At 39.1% G+C, this 24,872-nt stretch overlaps 2 protein-coding genes across 11 annotated transcripts in view; both read left to right on the top strand.

Moving 5' to 3' along the window:
- The window catches only part of EXOC1 (exocyst complex component 1), a 34,542-nt gene extending 22,995 nt beyond the window's left edge, over positions 1 to 11,547 (top strand). For 4 of the 7 annotated variants that reach the window (XM_063310591.1, XM_063310594.1, XM_063310592.1 and 1 more), the window contains 9 exons: positions 306 to 350; positions 2,625 to 2,788; positions 3,535 to 3,645; positions 3,736 to 3,812; positions 5,162 to 5,390; positions 5,846 to 6,029; positions 7,749 to 7,948; positions 9,398 to 9,592; positions 10,073 to 11,547. In XM_063310591.1, coding sequence (XP_063166661.1) covers positions 306 to 350; positions 2,625 to 2,788; positions 3,535 to 3,645; positions 3,736 to 3,812; positions 5,162 to 5,390; positions 5,846 to 6,029; positions 7,749 to 7,948; positions 9,398 to 9,592; positions 10,073 to 10,225 — 1,358 coding nt within the window. In that variant the 3' untranslated portion in view covers positions 10,226 to 11,547. The remainder of the gene's footprint in view (positions 1 to 305; positions 351 to 2,624; positions 2,789 to 3,534; positions 3,646 to 3,735; positions 3,813 to 5,161; positions 5,391 to 5,845; positions 6,030 to 7,748; positions 7,949 to 9,397; positions 9,593 to 10,072) is intronic. The other 3 variants (XM_063310593.1, XM_063310596.1, XM_063310597.1) reach the window with 1 other exon arrangement.
- A 2,190-nt stretch (positions 11,548 to 13,737) lies between these two features.
- Positions 13,738 to 24,872, top strand: part of CEP135 (centrosomal protein 135) — a 54,514-nt gene continuing 43,379 nt past the window's right edge. For all 4 annotated transcript variants that reach the window (XM_063310143.1, XM_063310144.1, XM_063310142.1 and 1 more), the window contains exons 1-6: positions 13,738 to 13,932; positions 14,963 to 15,087; positions 21,221 to 21,411; positions 21,924 to 22,091; positions 23,748 to 23,889; positions 24,484 to 24,568. In XM_063310143.1, coding sequence (XP_063166213.1) covers positions 13,927 to 13,932; positions 14,963 to 15,087; positions 21,221 to 21,411; positions 21,924 to 22,091; positions 23,748 to 23,889; positions 24,484 to 24,568 — 717 coding nt within the window. In that variant the 5' untranslated portion in view covers positions 13,738 to 13,926. The remainder of the gene's footprint in view (positions 13,933 to 14,962; positions 15,088 to 21,220; positions 21,412 to 21,923; positions 22,092 to 23,747; positions 23,890 to 24,483; positions 24,569 to 24,872) is intronic.

A 24,872-nucleotide genomic window follows, 5' to 3' on the forward strand; every position in this document is an offset into this window, starting at 1 on the left:
TGTGCACACCTGAAGCGCCATCTTGCATTCAGGACTCATAACCATTTGTGTTTGTTGTTTCCCCTCTGGATAAAACTGGGAAATCGTCGGGAGGCTACTTAACACGTATTTTCTGCATATTTAAATATATTCTACATTAGTACCTCCCCAGCTATGTATGTTTGCAACTTGCAGTTACTTGCTTCTCATGGTTCTCTGCATGTGTCTTTCCAGCTAGTGCTTAACTTGCATTTCATGCATGGTTTGTGCAAAATGCATTTTTAACTTGTCTTTGTCTTTGATGCTTGCAACCTAATCCATCACAGCCACACTGCCTCGAAAAGAAAGTGCTGTCAAACAGGAAACAGAGAGTGAGTATAACTAGAGCTTTAAGTGGTTATTGCCAGTGCATTTTATGTTTTGGTAAACAAAAAGCAAAAAAACTTATCATGGCAAAACCTGTTAATAGAATTGTTAGACACAGTGTTTTTGTACCAATCTGAGGTGCAAAAAACCCAAATGTTCAATTGGGGAAGCAGCAAAACATACTCGAATGCTGCAGAAGATTTCCAGTGGGATCTTGAGTCCTGGGCAAAGTAAAATAGAATGTGTTTTAAAATTCATGTTAAAATTAGAAAGATCCTATCTTCCTCATATTTCTTGGAATATGAGAAAAGTATTTTTGAAGTATACTGACCCTGTGAATGAATCCATGAGGATTGTCGCTGCATATAGGACAGCTGCAAGCCCACTGTAAGGATCTTATAACGGAAGATAATAATACTAGCATGGAATTCTTCTGCATCACATCATCCTTATCATTATGGGAATACCATTTTTTGCATATGAAGTCTGACTGGTGGAGAATTTCTCCCAGGCATTCTCTACACTTCAGTTTAACTTGCAGCAATGTGAACTTGTATACTTATATGTATGCTTCTGTATTTGTATCTTCAATTAGCTGCCAGCAGTTAATTTTGAGAAACATAGTCCCCGGAGTGTGCTACCTGACTTCCCACTTACATTCTTGTCGCCAAGTAAATTATTTCAGACATAACACACCTGCCCACCTTCATTCGTCCGAAGATCTATGACACACTTGGTATTCAGATATACCCTGTGGCACCGCCATCTGCATGGGCATCAAATCATCTGTAACTCCCCCCATGCGTTGTTTGTTGAGAACTATTGTGCTGCCCTTTGATTGCAGGTTGTTGTGACAACAAACATCAGGCTTCATGGCTGGAGGCTACTGTGACCAGCATTTCATGAGGCTGGGGGTATTCTGTGTTGAATATTAAGTTACCACTATAGTGTAGGCAGTTGTTTCAACCTAAATGTTTATTTTCCTTAATTCATATCCATTAATGCTCTAGCATAATTGGAAGGCACTTGTGGTTATACAAAGGATGATCTCCAAGTGCTTGTGATTTCCTACCCACTGTCCTATTGCACTTCCTACACCATTTCAAATGTTGGGCTACTGAATTATAGTTTCTCAGTTCAAGAATGAGCCTTCTTTCTCCAGCACACCTGCAAAGAAGTATTTGGAAGACTTTAGATTAACCACTGTTTCTCTGAGTTGAATATTTCAGGTAGTAGTGAATCATAATTATGGTGACTAGAAACAAGCCAGTTTCATAAATGACGGTTGAAGGCTAGCTTCTTTTCGCTAATTGTAATTATGATTAAAGCAGCGTAGGGTCTGGATGATATACTAAATCAGGAATAATGCTACCAGAAGTTTTGGGCTGCAACTCCAAATACCTTACCATTGGCCATGCCAGTTTGGGCTGATGCGATTGGTGGCCCAAAATGATTAGAGAGAAACAAGATATCCAAAAGTGCCGTACCCCATCTCAAACAATGATATGCCTAGAATTAAAGCAGAAGATTGCACTCGGCTCACAACTATGCTGGGAGATGGATTGAGACCAAGGGTCTTCTTCATAATTTAGAATTTCACACAAATGCTGCCATTGTATTTTAGAGGGTCAGACACCCTCCAGTGGGGAAGGTTGCAAGGGTTGGAAGCATGAAATATGGGGATGGAAAACCCCCATTCACTCAGCAGAACATTTTTTTTAAATGTGGGGGGAACCCAAAATTGGGACCTCTTACTATTTTGATTTAATAGTAAGAATAGTGTTCATTTCTTTCCAGATGAAATGAAATATCACCAAACAGCAGTAAACAGATGATAGTTTGTAAGAGTAGCTAGCATCTGAGATGTTTCTACTGGAAGGGGCCCCAAGAAGAAGAAGGCTTTTCCTAATTTTCTCAGGAGTTGGTTGCTTCTACTTTCTTCCTAAGAAAATAGTAATGCGTTGCTTTTGTTCCGCTTTGCTTCTGGAGGTTGCCCCTCTGTGAATTGCTCCTGGCCTTTCTGTCGCCCTTACTTGTGCTCTCTTCTGGAATGCTAGTGGCCCTAGGCACCAGTTACTGTATTGGCTGATCCCAAGTGTCTGTCACTAAGTGTGCACTTCTGAATCAGTTTGTCTTCAGTGAAGCAATGGGGGAACACCAGAGCAGTAGGTTTGTTCTGTAGGAAAAGCACTCATAATATGCAAGTAGATGAGGAAATCGTTTTTGACAGGTGATCTTACTGTGTTGCAACTTCTTATCTAGCTTGTGTTCTGTCATAGGCCTTCACGGAAGTTCTGGGAAACTGACTGGCTCAACATCCAGCCTCAACAAACTCTCCGTTCAGAGTTCAGGAAATCGCAGATCTCAGTCATCCTCGTTGCTGGATATGGGAAACATGTCCGCTTCTGACCTTGATGTAGCCGATAGGACTAAGTTTGATAAGGTAATGCAAGTATTCTGGGTGAAATTGCATGCCAGTTACCACACCCGAAAAATGCTGATTTAACACACGCAAGTGCCATTGCAGCCTTCTTGTTTCATGTGGACCAAGTATTTCCAGCCCTTTCCCACATCACAAAGGTCTTATCAGATCAGCTGGGAGGAGCCAGGCTGCAGCTTTTCCCTTCATCCATGTTGCTCCTCCCAGGACATGATACGGTGCCAAGGGAAAAAGGACATTCCAGGATTCCCAAAACTTCCTCTGTTGCCTTTTCAGCATGCGGAGAAGCCACATGGCAGCAGTTCCTGTATTATCAGAATAGAAGAAGAGGCTCTGAATAGGCTGGAGCAGCGTTTCTCAACCTTGGCAACTTTAAGATGTGTGGACTTCAACTCCCAGAATTCCCCTGCTGGCTGGGGAATTCTGGGAGTTGAGGTCCACACATCTTAAAGTTGTCAAGGTTGAGAAACACTGGTCTAGATAGAGGTTGATCTCCAGAGAAATATGTTTTTATGCAATGTTTTAAAAATATTTAACATTAGTATATTTAGTTTTTAATATTTAAGTGCTTTTTAAAAATCTTGCGGAGCTGTTTCGTGTGCTGTTTTTGCCTTTTACTCCTTCCTCTAATAGCGTGTTATGACCACAGGCACATTCAATTCAAGACACTTCCTTTCTTTTAAATTGAACATAATGGCAATAAGCTCTGTGTGTGGGTATGTGTTAAATGTCTGTTTTGATCTTCATAGATTTTTGAACAGGTCTTAAGTGAATTAGAGCCCCTCTGTCTGGCAGAACAAGACTTCATTAGTAAATTCTTCAAACTTCAACAGCATCTCAGCATTCCCGGAACGCCAATGGTATGACTCTCAATTTGGAAATTATTGACTCAGAACTGAAGGTCTGTAACCTTAGTGTGATTTCCATCTAAATCTTCACTTCTTTTCCAGAGTGATACTGAGGAGACAGACGGAGGAACTTTATCGAGAGCACACAATATTGGTGGGCTGCAATCAGCATCCTCAGAGTATGTTTCTAGTTAGCAGGGGTATCTTTTGAACATGAAAAACTGCTTGTATCTTGAATAAATTGTAATCCTTGGAAGTTGCTCAGGACTTTTTTGGAAGTTAGAGGCATATAAATCACATCAATAAATAAATGTGCTGCTTATGCGGCAATGAAAAATAAGCCTGCAAAGAAAAATAAAAACAGCTGTAAATCTGTTTAGTGTTGCCTTAAGCATAACATATTTTATTTGCATTACTCTGCTCATAAATAAGGAAATGGCAGGATATGATCTTAGCAAATGGCAGTGGATGGATGACTTTGGGCTCAGAAAATAAGAAAGATTGGGCCTGGTTAGAACTGGGGCTCTAGGTCAGGGTGAGTAGTTGGATAACATGCTGGAAGAAGGCAGAGGCAAGACATTTCCATTATGATGCCAAGAAGATTTCATGAACCTGCCATGAAGCCTCCAGGAGTTGAGCTTGACTTGTCTTGACTTGACAAAGCCCTGACCTTTTTAGTGGCAATATGCTAAATTCTGTGAATTAGGCAAGCTATTCTATCACTGAAGTGTTGTCACTGAATGAATGAAGCAAGCTCAGATTCCTGATCAGAATTGGTTAGCTTGCATAGCAGGGGAAAGTGACCAACTTTGCTGCAGGATTGGAGGGAGCTAGCCACTTGAAGTCTTTGGAATTAAGAATGGGGCAAAAGCGATAACACAGTGATCAAAAGAGAGGGCAGAGTTTATGTACTTGTTATGCAAAAGTTCCTAATCCTGGATATTTCAGTAGTGGTAAAGGCATTGTCGTAAAATCAACAACACTCAGTTGGGTGAACAAATGGCTTCAGCTGGGAAAAGGCAGCTTTCTGTGAACTGGAATTGTGGTGAAGCTTTTAAAACCACAAATGAGTTGAGATAGTGGAGGGTAACTTTAATTGATGGCGAGAGCCGTATTCTCTTTCTGGTATTCTTTATCTCCCAAGGAGCCAGGCTGCCGGGAAGGGACAAATGACTCTTACTGTGTTTTCAGTCATGTCCAGAGGACTTTAAAAAGTAAGCTGGGAGCAATGTGAAGCGAGCTATATAGCCAGAGGTTGCTCCACTCCGTTATAAGATGCTGGCAGTGTTTCATTAAGACTGATCAGTGTTTTTCAGACTTGGCATTGGCTGGGGAATTCTGCGAGTTGAAGTCCACACATCTTAAAGTTGCCAAGTTGGAAAAACACTGAGATAGATCAACGCTGGTTTTCTCATAAGGCTCTGTATCAGCAAATCTAAAAATGAATGGTGACATGTCCTTCTTTGTTAAATCTCAATACATGCTTAATACTCATAATAAATATAGATGTCCATGCCATACGTTGCAGGAATCACATGATCCGGCAAATGATGATAAAAATATTTCGCTGCGTTGAGCCAGAACTGAATAACCTCATTGCTCTGGGGGACAAGATTGACAGCTTCAATTCCCTCTATATGCTAGTGAAAATGAGTCATCACGTATGGACAGCACAGAATGTGGATCCAACATCCTTCCTTAGCACAACTCTTGGAAATGTTTTAGTGACTGTCAAACGAAATTTTGATAAGTGCATTGTAAGTTTTAAGCGGTTTGATTATTAGGTTTTGCAGTGTTTGCATGAAGTTAGGAAACTGGATAAAATTCAAGATTCAGGGTGCGACCGTAAGATGGGGTTATCTGCTCTGTGCCTTGGTATTGCCATAGTGTGTGACAGCTGGGTATTTGTATGGTTATTTAGCCCCTTAAATAGAGCCCTTTCCTTCTCAAAATGATTTGGGTGTGAGGACAAAGCAAGATGATGCATGTGGAATGAACACACACACACACACACACACACGCCCCTTGTGCATGCATATATTTGTGCAGCAAATACAGAGGAATCCGAACAGGCCTTGACAGTCTTGTTTTCTGAATGTAACTAGGGCCCCTGTGTTTTACAGTTAGATCTGTTGTTTATCAGAGAGCAGAGTTACCTACGCAGAGGTAAGAGTTTAAGATAAAAACATGGCTGACCTTTTTTTCGTTTTAGAGTAATCAGATAAAACAGATGGAAGATGTAAAGATATCCAAGAAGAGCAAAGTTGGAATCCTTCCCTTTGTTGCTGAATTTGAAGAGTTTGCAGCCTTGGCTGAATCTATATTCAAAAATGCTGAACGCAGAGGAGATTTAGATAAAGCTTACCTGAAGCTTATTCGAGGAGTTTTTGCTAATGGTAAAACCTCTTTTCTGAAAGTCAGTGGTCTGCTACGTCATAAGTAACCTCATTTTGCTGAAGAATCGGGCTGTAGTCTTAAATTACTGAGTCTTACTATATATTATGGCACTACAAGTCATGTCTAAATAATTTTTGCCTTTGATCTTCCCCTTGAGAATTTGTACCTGTCAGTCATGGTTTTAAATGATTCACTATTCCATCCCATTCCTTTAAAACACTGTTGCCAACTCCCACATTCAGATTTGGAATTACTTATCTTATAGGAGCGGTCATCAAACAAACAAAAGAGGTGATCTAGCTGAATCTAGGGAATTTAAAGGAATGATGACTTGAGAGTGCCCACCGAATTCTAAGTCGTAAATGTGGTTTGCTTGATTTTGACTTTGGGTGTGGCTGAGGTGCAATTTATTTATTTATTTATTTATTTATTTGCCAAATTTTTCACCGCCCATCTCCTCTCACCAGAGGGACTCTGGGCGGTTTACAACAAAATAATCAGTAAAACAACAAATATACAATACAATTACAATATATAAAAATACAATATATAAAAATACAATTACAGATAAACAATAAATTACAAATAAAAATAAAATCCAAATGGCGGATGATCTAACTCAGTTCTTGTATGCGATGAGTGGTCTAGGGCACTAGCCATCCCCAAACATGACAACTCCCCTCCCTGCCCCAAGCCAGGTGGTAGAGCCAGGTCTTCAGACTCCGCTGAAAGGCTAGGAGCGATGGGGCTTGCCTCACCTCCGGGGGTAAGATGTTCCACAGGGCGGGAGCTACTGCAGAGAAGGCCCACCTCCTGGACCCCGCCAGACGGAATTCTCTTACCGACGGGGTCCGCAGCATGCCCTCTCTGCATGATCGTGTGGGACGGGTTGACATAATGGGGAAGAGGCAGTCCCTCAGGTAGGCAATCCTTGTCTATTGCTTAATAAGTTATTTGATTCTCACCAGTTGTAGTTAAACAAACCATGGCCTAGTGTGATGTTTGTGGCACTTAGAAGTGCTTAATTTGGGTGTCTCTTTTTCTTTTTTTGTTTTATTTATCAATATAGGCACCTGAAAACTTCTCTAAGATTTATTATTATACTTTGAACTCAAGAAACCTAGTATCTTAATTTAAAAATTACATGAATATTGTGATAACGTTAATATTTTTTATGTGAGCCGATGAGAGACCTTTTTGATTGTGGTGGCATACAAATTGTTTAATAAATAAATAAGTAAATAAGCCACCCTTTTTAATCAGGAGAGACAACAACAATATCTCTTCTGATTCAAATAATTAATTTTGATGATGATGATGATGATGAAGATGACGATAAGAAGCATAACTGTTTTTGAGTGTACTGTAGTATATTAAAATCTCTACCCTAGAGATGATATTAAAGTTTGCTTTTATAATGATACCTTCTTTCTTATTAGTTTCTTTCCTTTCACGGTTATCTTTTCCTTTTCCTTTTCCTTTTCCTTTTCCTTTCCTTTCCTTTCCTTTCCTTTCTCCTTTCCTTTCCTTTCCTTTCCTTTTTGCTACTAGTTAAGACCTTTTCCTTTTGTTGCCTGCTATCTTTTACAGTTAACCCTTTACTTGTATTCCCACCTTTATCACAATAATCTCCTGACTTGAAAAATAAGTACAGTAATCATTGCTCTTTGATATTTCATTGTGATCATGCATGCATGGTATTACTTTTATTTTTGTAGTTGAGAAAGTAGCAAATGAAAGCCAGAAGACTCCTCGGGATGTGGTGATGATGGAGAACTTCCACCATATCTTTGCAACCCTCTCTCGTCTGAAGATCTCTTGTCTAGAGGCCGAGAAAAAAGAAGCTAAACAGAAATACACCGATCACTTACAGTCATATGTGATCTACTCTTTGGGACAGCCACTTGAGAAATTAAATGTAAAAAATGTTTTTTATATCTTTAATTCTGGGTTAAAACCAGAAATACGTATTTTCATAGATATTTCCCTACAACAGAAATGAAGCTTTCTTTCCTTCATTAAATACTATATTTTCCAAATCATTTAAATGATGTGAAACTAATCTCTAAGAGCAAGTTTCTGAGTGTGGGGAGAAGAGATACAGTATTCCCTCTTGATAGTTCTGGATTAATTGTTACATAAATGCTGATAACAAATTGAACATTTCCAATTTGGGTTTTGTAATCCCTTATTGAATAATTGATTAAGTGCCATTAGTCAGGGTTGACTCTTAACAACCACATGAATAGAAACTAAATAATGGGAGATGTTAATTGAACACATTAACCAGATTGCTGATTTAATACATATTCTATGACAGCAGCAAAATGTCGCTTAATTATTGAAAAATTGCATAAACCAGCTTTCCTCATACTTGGTGACCTTCTGATTTGCTAGGATTGTAGTATCCAGAATTCCTAGCTAGTGTGGTCATTATGGTGTAGTATAATGTCCACTGCTGATCTAGATGTATAATGACATCTCTTCTGGGAGCAAATAAAACAGACCTTTCAGTGTTTTGTATCAGTTTTTAACACAGAGATGTATGAGCCACAAATCATATTTTTAATGAGAACAGGGAACATTGTTAGGTATATGGCATATTAACTATATTTATTTTTCTGTAATTTTAATTAAGTTTCTATTTAATTTAAATCCAATCGTATTTTCTGAATTATGGCTCCCACTTTCTACCCAAAGGTAAAATAAAGTCTATGTCACTCTATTTTAATGTTACAACGGTATGGCTTGCTATTAGATACTTAAGGCCAAGTTACCATTCTGTGTTTGTGACATGAAGACCCTGCATCAACATTGCGATCCTATGCTCTTGGCTCTGTTTGAGAGTTGATTTGTTTCTTGCTTGGCTGAAACTGCAGTAAATTTAGCCTTTTTTTTAAAAAAAGAAGCAGAAATAAAACAAACTTCTATAGAATTTATAAGCAATCTGTAATTCATTTCCCAATTTACAGGACTTCTGCATCACCACACCTCCTACCTTCTAGGCTTCAGATCTTTCATGGGAAAGTGTGGCAGGACATCTTTTTAGCTTCCCCTTATAGAAATTGCTTGTATTGTATTGTATTTATTTATTTTTTTGTGAATGACACGTTAATGCAAACAACGTAAATGTAAGCGAAACAGGGAAATAAAATATATTTTCCTTTTACATGGAGTGGGGATGATGGGATTTTTGTTACTGGAGAACCTGTGGAAGCTCAGGCTGGAGCAACGATTTTTGCTCCTTGTTCTGGACATGTTAAGGCTGGAAGATGCTGGTGGATTGCCCTGAAACAGTTTTGGAAGCATTGGGGCATGGAAGCAGTGGCAATGTGGAGGTGATCTAAATTATGATATTTCATTGCAGCATTTCTTTGAGGGTGTTGAAGCACGTGTGGCACAAGGTGTGAGAGAAGAGGAAGTGAGCTACCAGTTGGCCTTCAATAAACAAGAGCTAAGAAAGGTTATTAAGGAGTATCCTGGCAAGGAAGTGAAAAAGGGATTGGACAATCTTTACAAAAAGGTGGACAAACATCTGTGTGAAGAAGAAAACCTACTTCAGGTAATGTAAGAAGTCATTCCTAAAAGAAAGAATCTAATTTTAAAAGTTCTATTATTTCCTTAATTTGTCTTTTAATCAGAATGAAATATCACAAGAATGAAATGTGAATTATACTAGTTTGGATTATAGTATGTACTGTTAGGACCTGAATGAACTGCAGTACAAAACAGCTTCATAGCAAGCTGAAGAGAAACACTCTTCTCCCTTATACATTAATAGTTTATGCAGAGATAATTTTTTGTATGAAGGACTATGCAGTCATATACGCTCCCCGCTATCATTTAAGTGAAGTAGCTCAGACCTAGGTTAGTATCTCAGTGGAAATTTGTCTTGTGCCTCAAGCATTATTGCATGAAATTAAATGCACATTCCCTTGGTACTTCTGGACCTTAACACTGAAAGCATTCAATGTGACATGACCTGTGGAGTTTTGGACTGGAACTTTTCATTTATTAAAGCTTCCTCTTTTCTTTCTGGTAGGTGGTGTGGCATTCCATGCAAGATGAATTCATACGACAATACAAGCATTTTGAAGGCTTAATAGCACGTTGCTATCCTGGTTCTGGAATTACTATGGAATTCACTATTCAGGATATTTTAGATTACTTCTCCAGTATTGCACAGTCACACTGAAATTTGTTTGGTGCAAAGCAAGATAAGCTCACAAAGTTGCTGTGAAGCATTGTTGACACTGGAAGTTTATTCTGAGGAATGGAAGCATAAGGGTGTTCTTGATTATCTTCATACATATCAACAGATGGCTTAGGCCAGCATTCCTCAATGTAGTGCTGTCTTATATGAGTTGGACTATAGCTCTGAGAATTGACAGCCAGTATCGCCACTGGTCACACTGGCTAGGAATTCTGACTGTTCTAGTCCATTCAGTTGGAAAGCTGGCCTAGGTAGAAGTGTTGCCTAATTGCTGGATAAAAAGTATTGAAATACACATTTTTACATGTAACTGGTATGTCAAATGTACATTTATTATACTAAACTCATCTGCTTTCCTAATCCTTTGCTTTTAGAAATTAATATGTAAGTATAGATATTATATAAACATCTGGTTTTTTTCTTGAATCAGTGCATGTTAATATATAGATGGATAGGACATCTGAGCTTTTGAGAATCAATTTACATGATTATGTAATTGCAATTCTTTTGATTTGAAGTAAAAAAAAATGCTCTTTACAAAGAAAGTACTTATTTCCTGAGGGAAATTATTAGCTGTGCCTCAGCGTGACACAAAGGAAAAAAATGCTTTATTTCTCCAGATGAAGCAGCCAGTAGTTGTACTTGAAGTAATGTTCAGTGCATTGATTGAGGTTTCCTTGGCAACACTGAAATTTTTAGATTTAAGCATCGTAGCTGTACATTTGTTCAGATAGCTGTATTTAGAAAGGAAAATGCAAGATGTTACCCTTCTGGAAAGAACCTGCTGAAACTCAAAATGTCTTTTAGGTTTTCTGAGCTATCAATGTGTTATCATTTTACCCTAGTACTATAATATTTAACTCAGCTGGGCACAGAGTGCACTTGCCAATGTATTTGCCTTTCTCAATTTCTTCCTCACTGTTCTGTTACAGCTCAAGCTACTTTATATATCTTCAGTCGATGAGGATTCCATGTGCTATAGAAATGATGTTTTTTCACCTACTGGTTTCATAATTGTTACTGGTGGAAATGGTGTGGAAGCTGGACTATTTTGCAACACTTTCACTCTCCCCCCACCCTTCTTTCTATTTAGAAGCAAGAAAGGAATTCGTAGAAATGCTTGACTGCTTCCCTCCCACAAGGCTGTTTTTTCACTATGTACTTTCAAATGACCGTATAATTTTTATTTTGCACAGCCTGTAATTATCATATTCTTTCTTTTAAAAAAACAACCTGAACTAGCATGTGATAGCTACACTTGTCATGCTATTTGATCACACTATAAACACAAATGATAAAACGTACTTTGCTTTCAAAGAGCCATTATTTATTTCTATGCCACACTTCTCCCCAGAGGAACTCAAAATGTTTTACAAAAAAAGCCAGTAAAAACAATCTTAAATAATCAACAATAACCCAATGATCCTTTTAAAGAGCCCCAAGACAATCCTTTCCTTAAAAAAATAAATTCAAATGTGCAAGGCACTCTACAAGAAAGTCTGATGCTACCAATATGTACATGATCAGGCAAGTCTTACATTATCATGTAAAAGACAGCATGGGGGCCAACTTTATTTTCTTCAGAAGAGATTCTCTAACTGGGGAAGGGGGCTGTCATTGATAAGGTCCTACATCTGGCTACAGCTGCAAGTGAAACCACTTGGTGATATTACAAATAGGGTAATGATTTCCAGCTAATGATTTGGAAATTATAAGGGGAGATATCTTGTAAGCTCTTGGGTCCATAAGTTTTTTATAGACTAATGTTAGCTCTTTAAATTGGATGCATGCAGTAGTTTCAGGAGTGAAGTGTGGTGGTCCCATTCAGCCACCCCACTTAACAGTTGCATTCTGTAGCAGTTTCAATGTCCAGACAATCTTCAAGGGAAGCTCCATGTAGAGGGAATTTTGGGAATCCAATCAAGATTATTAGTGCATTAGTTGCTAATTAGGCCAGCGTCATAGTTGATGCACTTTGCCACTGAGGTTACCTGTTCTTGTGACAGGAAGATATCAAGTAGAGCCACCTAAGCTATGCACCCACTCCTTCAAAGACTCTGCCCCATGCCCAGAACAGGCACCTTTTTAATTCTTAGGCCTAAGAACCATTTGTTCATATTACTTCCATTTTAGGTGGGCAGCTTCAGTTAGTGGCCCTCAGATCATTACTGTATCCAGGCAAATGTCAAATACTTGCACAGCCTCTCCTGATTCAAATGAAAAGGAGAAACTGGGTTGGAGAATGAAATATGAATAAAATGTTACCATACCGATAACACTGTACCTGTTTGTCCTGCAATTACAAAACAGTTGATATATTTTATATTCTAAACAGCATATATTATGGTGCCATTAAAACGTGGTCATAAAAAAGCAATTGCATTTGTAAAAAAGCCCTCAAGTTTGCACTAAACTGGAGCAGAATGATGGGAGTCTCTCATTTTTATATGTAAGATTTGTAAACAATGGAGCGCTTTGAGAAATTTTATTGGCTTCTAAGCTAGCCTTCTGGAAAGGAGACCACCAGCCTCAAGCATTAATCATCCTGATTTTCAACATCTCATTAGAAGTCAGAGTCTAAATCAAATAAATTCCAGACAGCTTCTGTTCTGCGTTCCACATAGGCACCTCCAAAGCATTCTTAGGAAATAAAAAAATCACAGTTGGGTCTGCAGTCTTGCAAGGAGAGATTGTCAGTTATTTAAATAATTAAAGGTATCTAGAGATTGGCCATCACAACCATGTTGCCAAGTAGCTGCCCTCAAATTTCTACCTGTGCCTGAAAGATCAAGGCAGCGGCATGGAAGGAAGATTGAAGGTTTCCTTTACGCAGAAGACCTTTGGGCTCAGCTGGGATCAACTGTGCAAAGACTACTCGCTCATCAGTCAAGATTTACACAAGAATTTTGATTTTGGAAGCTCTTGGAATTCTGGGGGCATATGTTTTGGATTATGACGTGGACTCAAGCCAAGATTTCAGGCCTAAGAGAAAGATGTCCATCTCTTTTGGAAACGTATTTCAAAGATATTGAGTGGTCTAGTCGTTACAGGATCGGGGACACAGATGAAGAGAAGTGGCTAACAAAAAAAAAAACTTGATCCTTTTCACATCTTCAGTGGTGAATCCACTTCCCATGCTCTGCCTCCACCTTGAGCTGCATGAAAGTTAACAGAATGAATGCATTCTCTGCACTTGGAAACGGAGATTTCCATCTGGGTGCAAAGAATATTTCCTGGCAGGAGATTCAGAGGATCCAAATAAAGCATGATTTTTTTAAAAAAATCCAGCTGTGCCATCAGCCCAATAGCGTTGAAGACTCCTGGTTCCGTTTTCCTCCCAATGGAGGAGCTGCCATTCCACCCAGAAGCCAGCAGGGGCCGCTGTGCGGACGCGAGACGCTTTCTCTCGTCGGTTGCTTTCGAACGCTCGCGCTCGTCTGGTTGCTGGGGCGACCCGGGGAGGAAGTCGGCCGCCCTCCGCGCGCCATTTTCAAACGGCTCCTTTGGCCCGTCCGCTGGCTTTCTGGCGGCGGCGAAGGAGGGAAGGGGAAGCTGGAGTCAAGCCGCCCCTATCTCCACGACTTGTTGAGGGACGAGACGTGTGGGACAGCAGCAACGGCCCTTCCGCCTCCAAACGAGGCCGCGATTTGAGGCCGCGGGGCCCCGTTTCCATGGCGACGTAGATGACGGTAGAAGGATGACGTCGCCCCGAAGGGAGTAGCATCCGAAGGGGGTCAGGCTCGCTAGGCCTTGAGAGCGGGGCTCCTGGGGAGGCCTCGGCAGGTTCGTGCGGTTTTGCAGGGGGGGCCCAGTCGCCATTCCCAGCCAGGTTGGCCGCCAGGTGTCTCAACCAGCAATCCTTTAAAACCCTCGCCTCCAGGTTATCCCTTTGCCTCGGTATCCAGTCTTCAGATACCTTTCACCTTCCCCCTTCCTTTCTGCCCTGCCCCCTTCGCTTCTGTACTACTCCCTTTATAGCATAATGTGGTTTCCAAGTTTGGGCATGTAATTTCTAGAAGCAGCTTTGGAGCTTAGGATGGCATGACCCATGGACAGTGTTATATTCACTCTGGTCCTTAATCCAAGACAGAATGAATGGCCCCTATTGACCCGTGTAAGGGCTGAATAGGATTTGAACCTGTGTCTTCCCAAATGATTTTTTTAGTAGTTGGCATGAATTTCTTCTCCTGACTGCCTGACTGTATATAGAATAAAACAAATATATAGAAATTTGGTGTAGTAGTTAAGGTGCTGGCCTAGAAACCAGGAGACTGAGTGCTCGGCCTCCTTTAGGCATGAAAGCCAGGCTAAGCCAGTCACTCCCTCGCATCCCAACCTACCTCACAGGGTTGTTGTTGTAGGGAAAATAGGAGGAGGAAGGAGTATTAGGTATGCTCACGCCTTGAGTTATGTATAAAACAGGCAGGATAAAAATATGATGATGATGATAAAGTTTTAAGGTTGCTAATAATACTGGATTGTGTTACCATGGTCAGGTGTTTGTTATTTCATTAGGTTAGTAAGGGTTTGGTTTGGACCCACACCTTCCCCTGTTCACCTCCTCTTGTTGCCGGAATACCATGCCCATCTTTGCTATGACTTCAGCCAGTGCTGGCAAGCATGTGGCTTGGTCCTGCAAGATCATGTTATAGTGCATGGTAATTTGTATGGGTCTTAATTATTTGCTGGTCCCCTTTTTGAGCCAACATTTTTGTTTAGAAAATCTTCACAATGACTACAGCTGCAGAGCGGAAGTTTGTTAATTTAAGGAAACGATTGGATCAGCTGGGATATCGACAACCACTGGGAGTGGAAAGTTTGCCTCTGGTGGAAAAGCTTTTCAGGTATTAAAAAAGGAATGTAACAAAAATACTTGTAGGAGCTTTGGAATTGAAACTTTTGATTATGAGGAATTTGATTATTTTATGAAACAGGTTTATCAAAGCAAATATTCTGTTTTACCAAAATGCAACTTAAAGAGATAATTTCAAAAATTATTGTAATTAATTGTATAGAAGCATTTCTGCATTAGTAAGTGCTTGGAATGAAGAACTGTGTGCAGTTTTTAGCAGGCACATTTCTGTAATAAAAACTATGTGCACATAGTTCAAATTAAGTTATTAAAACCATGACTTAATTTGAATCAATCTTCAATAAGATTTTTTTTCAGGGTTGAAAATTAAAGTTTATTAAGCATGAAATTTCATGTTAATTTTGGAAAAGAAATTGCTGACTGCATGCTTCCCACTGCCACCTTAAAAAAGGGAAAACTGCCTCAAGTAAAGCTCAACTCCTGGTGACTGCAGGATTATAAGTTTTGTTGTCAACAATATGGAAATGGTTTGCTTTTGTTTTCTTCAGGATATTTCTTTAACTTCCCAGTCTAGTTTATAGCCATGGTATCTCCTGTAGTTTCCATCTAAGTACTAACTGGCCTTGTTCTTGGTTTTTTCAAAATCAGCCAAGATCATTTGGTTTGTTGTTTATTCATTTAGTCACTTCCGACTCTTCTTGACTTCATGGATCAGCCCACGCCAGAGCTTCCTGTCAGTCGTCAACACTCCCAGCTCCCCCAGGGACGAGTCCGTCACCTCTAGAATATCATCTATCCGTCTTGCCCTTGGTCGGCCTTTTGCCCTCCACACTCCCTAGCATCAGCATCTTCTCCAGGGTGTCCTGTCTTCTCATTATGTGGCCAAAGTATTTCAGTTTTGCCTTTAATATCATGCCCTCAAGTGAGCAGTCTGGCTTTATTTCCTGGAGTATGGACTGGTTTGATCTTCTTGCAGTCCAAGGCGCTCTCAGAATTTTCCTCCAACACCACAGTTCAAAAGCATCGATCTTCCTTCTCTCAGCCTTCCTTATGGTCCAGCTCTCGCAGCCATATGTTACTATGGGGAACACCATTGCTTTAACTATGCGGACCTTTGTTGTCAGTGTGATGTCTCTGCTCTTAACTATTTTATCGAGATTTGTCATTGCTCTTCTCCCAAGGATTAAGCGTCTTCTGATTTCCTGACTGCAGTCAGCATCTGCAGTAATCTTTACACCTAGGAATACAAAGTCTTTCACTGCTTCTACATTTTCTCCCTCTATTTGCCAGTTATCAATCAAGCTGGTTGCCATAATCTTGGTTTTTTTGAGGTTTAGCTGCAAGCCAGCTTTTGCACTTTCTTCTTTCACCTTCATCATAAGGCTCCTCAGTTCCTCTTCGCTTTCAGCCATCAAAGTGGTATCATCTGCATATCTGAGATAGTTAATGTTTCCTCCAGCGATTTTAACTCCAGCCTTGGATTCCTCAAGCCCAGCATGTCGCATGATGTTTTCTGCGTACAAGTTGAATAGGTAGGGTGAGAGTATACAGCCCTGCCGTACTCCTTTCCCAATCTTAAACCAGTCCGTTGTTCCGTGGTCTGTTCTTACTGTTGCTACTTGGTCATTATACAGATTCTTCAGGAGTCATACAAGGTGACTTGGTATCCCCATACCACTAAGAACTTGCCACAATTTGTTCTGGTCCACACAGTCAAAGGCTTTAGAATAGTCAATAAAACAGAAATAGATGTTTTTCTGCAACTCCCTAGCTTTTTCCATTATCCAGCGGATATTGGCAATTTGGTCCCTAGTTCCTCTGCCTTTTCTAAACCCAGCTTGTGCATCTGGCAATTCTCGCTCCATGAATTGCTGAAGTCTACCTTGCAGGATCTTGAGCATTACCTTACTGGCATGTGAAATGAGTGCCACTGTTCGATAGTTTGAACATTCTTTAGTGTTTCCCTTTTTTGGTATGGGGATATAGGTTGATTTTTTCCAGTCTGATGGCCATTCTTGTGTTTTTCAAATTTGCTGGCATATAGCATGCATTACCTTGACAACAACATCTTGCAAGATTTTGAACAGTTCAGCTGGGATGCCATCATCTCCTGCTGCCTTGTTATTAGCAATGCTTCTTAAGGCCCATTCAACCTCACTCTTCAGGATGTCTGGCTCTAGCTCACTGACCACACCGTCAAAGCTATCCCCAATATTGTTATCCTTCCTATACAGGTCTTCTGTATATTCTTGCCACCTTTTCTTGATCTCTTCTTCTTCTGTTAGGTCCTTGCCATCTTTGTTTTTGATCATGCCCATTTTTGCCTGGAATTTACCTCCAATGTTTCTAATTTTCTGGAAGAGGTCTCTTGTCCTTCCTATTCTATTTTCTTCTACTTCTGCACATTGCTTGTTTAAAAATAATTCTTTATCTCTTCTGGCTAACCTCTGGAATTTTGCATTTAATTGGGCATATGTCCCCCTATCACTGTTGCCTTTTGCTTTCCTTCTTTCTTGGGCTACTTGTAGTGTCTCAGCAGACAGCCATTTTGCCTTCTTGGTTTTCTCTTTCTTTGGGATGTATTTTGTTGCCGCCTCCTGAACAATGTTGCGAACTTCTGTCCAGAGTTCTTCCGGGACCCTATCTACTAAGTCCAGTCCCTTAAATCTATTCTTCACCTCCACTGCATATTCCTTAGGAATATTAGTGAGCTCATATCTAGCTGATCTGTGGGTCTTCCCTAATTTCTTTAGTCTGATCCTAAATTGTGCAAGAAAAAGTTTGTGATCAGAACTACAGTCAGCTCCAGGTCTTCTTTTTACTGACTATATAGATGTCTGTCACCTTTGGCTGCAAAGGATGTAGTCAATCTGATTTCGGTGTTGTCCATCTGGTGAAGTCCATGTATAAAGCCGTCTCTTAGGTTGTTGGAAGAGAGTGTTTGTTATGCAGAGTGAGTTGTCTTGGCAAAATTCTATCAGCCTATGTCCTGCTTCATTTTGTTCTCCCAGGCCATACTTACCTGTAATTCCAGGTGTCATTTGACTGCCCACCTTAGCATTCCAGTCTCCTGTGATGAAAAGAACATCTCTTTTAGGCGTGTTGTCCAGTAGGTGCTGCAGATCCTCATAGAACTGCTCTACTTCAGCTTCTTCAGCATTTGTGGTTGGGGCGTATATTTGGATGACTGTGATGTTAGATGGCTTGCCCTGAATTCGAATTGAGATCATTCTGTCATTTTTGGATTGTATCCAAGCACTGCTTTAGCCACTTTACTATTAATTATGAAGGCTACTCCATTTTTTCTGTGGTCCTCTTGTCCACAGTAGTAGATCTGGTGGTCATTTGATGTGAAGTGGCCCATTCCAGTCCATTTCAGTTCACTGACGCCCAGAATGTCTATCTTTAATCTTGACATCTCACCAATAACCACATCCAATTTGCCCTGGCTCATAGATCTTACATTCCGGGTTCCAATGGTGTGTTGATCCTTAGAACATCGGATTCGCCGTTCACCACCAGCACTGTTGGCCGCTAGCCGTCCTTTCGGCTTTGAGCTAGCCGCGTCATCACGTCTGGGGCTAGTTGAGCTCATCCTCTGTTCCTCCCCAGTAGCATTTTGACCATCTTCCGACCTGGGGGTCTCATCTACCAATGGTATACCGACATATCTCTGGTTGTACTGATCCATTTAGTTTTCATGGCAAGAATACTGCCATCTTATTAGAACTGTATCAGCTTTTTTACACTTATGCAACCCTCATGCAAATCCCATTTAGAAAGAGTTTTTCTTTGATGATTTTGTCTACAAAAAATTATTTCTATATCTGCCAAGTGACCTGATTATTTCAGAAGGTTCTTGATTGTGTAGTATATTTTTAGTTCACACTAGACAACCTGTGATCCATTGGGCCATTTTTTCAGAGATATTTCCTTACCCGATTCCTCAAGGCCTTCAACAATGGCAGAGTTTTTAATGTACTGGAAGGGTTCTTAAAAATTCAGGAAGAGATGTATCTGCCTTGAAAGTAGCCAAAGTTGAATTGTACAGCCCAAACATCAGGAGTGCCCACAGGAAATGTTTTCTGACATTTTGTATTATGTCATGAGAGCCAGTTTGGTATAGTGGTTAAGGGATCAGGCTAGAAACCAAGAATGAGTTCTTGTCCTGCGTTGGACAAGTCTGCTTAAGAAATTCTTTTATATACTAATTTTATTAAAGATTACAGTTTACAACAATACAAATTAATACAAACTAAAAAAAAGAATAAAAAGAAAAAATAGAAGGAAAAATAACTAAAAAAAAGAATAAAAAGAAAAAATAGAAAGAAAAATAGAAAAGAAAGAAAAAACAAGAATATAACAAGGAAAAAAAGAAATATAAAAAGAAGTGACTTTTTCCTTCATCACAACTATAAAGTTTTAGTAACTTACCACCTTCTCTTAAAATACAACAGATGATCTCTTCTTCCCATATCCCATCTCTTATCTATAAACAAATTCATAAAACCTTGTCATTTCAATCCTGTTGTCAGCAAAAGTCCATTAAGGGTTACCAGAGATAACAACATATTTATTTTAACCTTGATCAAATAAACCAACTTCCTTTTTCTTCTAATAATCTTGCTCTTTAGTCCTTCAGATTATCTCCTAAAACTTGACTTCTTTTCATTTTTTCTTTGTCCCTTCTCACAAAATTCTTCAAAGCTTTAACAAGCCTCTTTTGTAAATCGAATATAGGAATATTATCCAGGTCACTCTCTTGGTTTGTTATTTGTATATCCCTTTTAATTATTAAGACAGTTTCTTTTGTATGTCCAGTGTAGCATCTTTTTCGATGTTATTCTTGTAGCCTGTCATTTTTAAATCCACTTTCAAATCAGTCTCAATCATGGCAGGTAATACTTGTTCCTCTTCCATAGCATCTTTTAAACACAGTCCATCTTCAGAGGCAGACACTCTTAAAATTAGCTTCTGGGTCCATTGTTCAAAAATATCCTTCAATATGTCCAATGTTAAAATGTTTTGCTTAATTCTGTATTTGTAAGTCAAGTTTGAGTGTTTTTCTCCTTTAATTGTAATCTTTAGTTGCTTCTCGTTCCCTCTAGTGTCCAAGTTTTGGTCTTGTCTTTTTTTTTTAGAATTCAAAACAAAAGCATTTTCCTATGGGAAGGATTATCTATAATTAATTTGAAAATCTTATTCCAAATTTATCTGAGCCCGTAGTCCGTTTGTAAGTTTCTAAAATCAAAATTTTAATCACCCTTTTTCTGTTTATTCCAGAAAAAAAAAATTAAGTCCTTAAACTTGTATTTTAAACTTCTTTCACTAAGGATTGAAGGAAACTTACCCAGTACTGTAAAACTTGTCAATCCAAAGGTTCCTAACAGCTGAAAAGCAATTAACAAGCAATTTCCAAAAATGATTAGAAAAGGAAGTATGTGAACCCACTGTCCTTTTAAATGCGCTGACCACGGTTTGAGCAAGATGGCCGTTCCCTTGTCTCCCAGAGTTCTAAACCTGCCGGAGACTGCTGTCTTATAGTCTCCTCACAAGGAGCAACTGTCAGAAGCACTTGTGGGCAATCTCAAGTCCTCTCCTTGTCTGGAGAGGGATTAAGAAGAGCCGGTCTACTTACTGGCTCTTCATTCAGCTGCGGTTGTCAGCTCTGCTTTTCATGGAGCTGTCTTCAGTTCGCCATTTCTTCCCCAGAAGCCTCAAGTCTGCTTAAGAAATTCTAGAACAAATTCTTCAGTGCAGCCTTATACTGCAGAAGAATCTGATTTTCAGGGAAAACTGTTCTCTTTTGTTTCTCTGAAGACACTTCTTCTGAAAAATTCCTAAATCAGGCACAGTGCAACTCTTTATGGGGAGATAGCCCAGTTCAGCAATTTATAAGGTATTAATATTTCCCTTTCCAGGAAGGATGTAATATTCTTCTTGCACTTCTTTTTTCTGCTTCAGAGCTGAATTAATATGAACCTATTGTTTTGCATGCACATTGAGAAAGAAAACATATTAGAATTGATTAGTAATTAAAATAACTTAGACATGTATGGATACTATTCTAATATGTGGCGATTCAACTGAGTACCTATAGGAAATTATAAGAACAGTTTCAATATTTGTTCTATATTCTGATTATTTGTTTTATTACATTTTAGTGACCTTGTTCATACAACCGAGAGCCTCCGGAGTGCAAAGTTATCTGCTGGAAAAATTGAAAAAGAATGCAGCAACTTTGATGTTGTTCTGGAACCTTATCGAGAAGAAAATGCTAGGCTCATACGTGAAAATAATGAGCTGCACTTAGAAGTTCTGAAACTGAAAGAGCAATTGGAAGAACAGGTCAAAGGTAACACAATTTTTAAATTTCTAGTTAAGATTTTGCAGTCTGTCTTTGCTATCTCTTTTTAGCTCACTAAACAGTGTTGTCACTGATTCTGCAAATCTTCTCCTTTGATACTACACTTAATTTAAGAATCTTGTTCAAGACAAGCGGCATTTCCTACTGCCCTCTTCTACGCCGTCAAGCTCATCAGCCTACCATTCTTATTTCGTAACAATGCTGTTCTAGAGCCATTCTTGGAAATAAAGATGATGCTGACATTTTGTTTTTCAACATGCTAGCATCCTATGCATTTTTTAAAAAGTCAAATGGGGCAAAGAATTTGGTGGTTATTAAGGGTGATGACTATATATATGAGCTCTGTCAGCATACTGTTGGCTATATTTACTGTGTTGATCAATAATCATAAATATGTTAATGTAATAATTTAGATAGAAGAAAATAGTTTTTGAAGTGTTTCTTATTGTTAGCATTGTGCAATTAAAAAGAAGTAAGGTATCCATTTTTCTCCCTTACAGATTTGAAAGCTACTTTGAGGAAATTTGAACATGAGAATTCAGACATGAAATTTTTGAATAATCAATATATGCATAAAATGAGATCATTAGAAAAAGAAAACAAAGCCAAGACTGACAAAATCCAACAACTTCAAGAAAAAAATCTACAAGCTGTGGTACAGACGCCAGGTACAGTGCTAACTTATCTGTTCATTTTGATTTGCTTATTCTTTTATTGGGCTGTAATTCTGTGCACTCTTACTACTATTTAAATATCTTTATATCTGATATATATAACTGATAGCTTGTTTCTAGTATCTTTGGTACTGGAAACAAGGTATCAGTTTAAGCACTTGATCCAGAAGCAGCAGGTGCAAAGCAAATAAATATTTGTTTCAATGAACTCTGGTACTGTTTCTCGAAAGATGTTCAGTAACTTTCCTGTTTAGGCTTCAAATGAGCTGTAAACCATCTTTTGTTACTCTCTGAGTGCCAGGTAAAATTTCTGTCTTCCTATTTTTATGTTTTATTGAGTTTTCAGTTTTACTGTGTAAAACCTATTTTAGTGACTCATATACTAATTTGCTTGACAATATCGGGTAGTAACCTCTAATTGATCTTGGTGGATCTCAGAAATGCTACACATGGTTGGACCTGATTAGTACCTGGATGGGAGTACCAGGGATATAGACAAGATCGGGAAGAAAAAATCCTTGAAAGAGGCAATGGCAAACTGCTTCTACATTATTGCCAAAGAAACATGTCCATGTGGTCACCAGGAGTCAAGCTTGACCCAAGGGAGACTACAGCTTTGTGAACTCTATATTATATTTTTAAACATTATATATTTAGTGAGTTGGGGAGGAGGAGCCAGATCACCTTTTTAGGTGATCTATACATATAGGCTATAAACCAGCTATTGATGGGGTAGTATGAATCTTTTCGACATGATATCCACGTAGCCCAATGTGTTTATCTCAGACCCTTAATCAGTATTGACACAGAATAATCTCAGATCCAGATCCTTAATTACAAGGTTAGCTACCTAGTTTAGGGAGTTAGATTGATATGATGTCTTTATCTGTGTTTGATGGAATGTCTGTGGCATGTATACCAGCACCTGGAAAGATACCTTCTCAAAATAGCCAAAGTGATTAGTTAAGAAGGAAAGATAGATATAGATATCTCACCAGTTTACCCCTGTGAAATGAACCTTTGCATAGACTAGGATTCTAGGAAGGTGCTGCCCCCAAGCCAAATTTGTTGTCCTCTGTTATCTATGGGGTTCCTGACAGTTGAAGGGATGTAAGGTGGAACTTCATTCTATCTGTCTGCCTTTAATATTATTCACATCTCTTATATTTACAAGAAAATATTTGAGAAACTTCACCCAGTTGTGTGTTCACTGTATTGATTGCAGTGAAATCTTTTAGCGGTGTAATTGTGGTGGACGAGTATCTGTTTTTCACAAATCTCCATAAAATACAAAACTATGTCATTGCGATGATGACATATCATTTGTGAGGTGATGTCATTACACAAATGATGTAAGTTAGCACAAATGATATAATTTGCATAACATTTTACACAAATGACATAAACTGATGTGTATACTTGGTCTGTTGCACGCAAAGCCCAATGTACTGAGGACTGCTAAATTGAGGTTTCACTGAATTTATCTGACCTCTGTTCTGCAGGATGCACAAAAACTCTATTGTGGCATGAATGGACGGGGCCAAAATTTGAATCTGTGGGAGGGGATGTTTTAAGGGGTAAAGTGGTACCTCAGGTCTTATAGTTAAAACTCCCCCAAAACTCAGAATTTATACACATTTATCTTTGCAGGTGGTAGGAAACGAAATGTTCCATTTCGACGTCAGCGTATGCAAATAGATCAGCCAGTTCCTCCTTCAGGGATTGACACATATCCAGTTCCTCAGCCAGATGACCCATATATTGCAGATCTTCTTCAAGTGGCTGACAACAGGTGATTGATCATTAGCAACATTTCACGGGTCATATCAACCATTAATACTAGGGGTGGGTGGGGGTTTATTGTACAGTTTTAGAAGAAATGCACAATTTATACATATTCATTTATGTTTCCCTATATTTGGGTGACAAGCAGAACATTTTTACAGAGAGATTTATTTACTTATTGTATCAGTTACGTAGATTGGATTGGGAGAGTATAGTAGAGACCTTATAATAGCTCATCTGCTTGCTTTTTCCCTTTTATATATCAGGTTTAGAAGTGATATAGTTTCTTTCATATGTTGGGGTCATGTTTGAGAGAAAAAGGTTTTTGAATTTTGTGAAACCATGTTTCTCTCAATCTTCTATCAGTTCATTTTTTTCCCCTGCTGATCTTCTTTGGCCACAAATTGTGGAGACTTTTCATTCTGTAAGGCACAAATGTGACAGTGTAGGACCATACCTAACCTTCCTTACCAGGGAAGGATCTCTACAAAATTCTAAAGTTTTAAGAAAACTTTTTTCATGTATGTAGTTAAGAAGTAGCAGTCTGTGTATATGACAGAGACAAGATGAAGGTGGTTTACGTATGTATCAAATATTTCAGAATTCATGAAATGCAGCTTGAAGTACATGACTTGCAGGAAAAACTGGACATAGCTGAACGTGAAGTGAAAAATTACAGCAAACAGGTATATTGAGCTCTTCATATTTTGTCTGCATAGTCTCTAATACCATCTATAGTTTCTGTAGTGTTGAAGAAGGTGAGATTATTATTATTATTCAATTTTAGTCCCACCTCTCCGTCTGTCTGTCTGTGTCTGTCTCTCGGTCAACTCAAGGCAATGAACATACCTAATACTCTTGCCTCTTATTTTCCCACAACAACAACCCTGTGAGGTGGGTTGGGCTGAGAGAGAGTGACTAGCCCAAGTCACCCAGCCAGCTTTCATGTTGAAGGGAGGCTAGAACTCATAGTTTCCTGGTTTCTAGGCC

Source organism: Candoia aspera, chromosome 8, assembly GCF_035149785.1.
Source record: "Candoia aspera isolate rCanAsp1 chromosome 8, rCanAsp1.hap2, whole genome shotgun sequence".
Classification (NCBI taxonomy): domain Eukaryota; kingdom Metazoa; phylum Chordata; class Lepidosauria; order Squamata; family Boidae; genus Candoia; species Candoia aspera.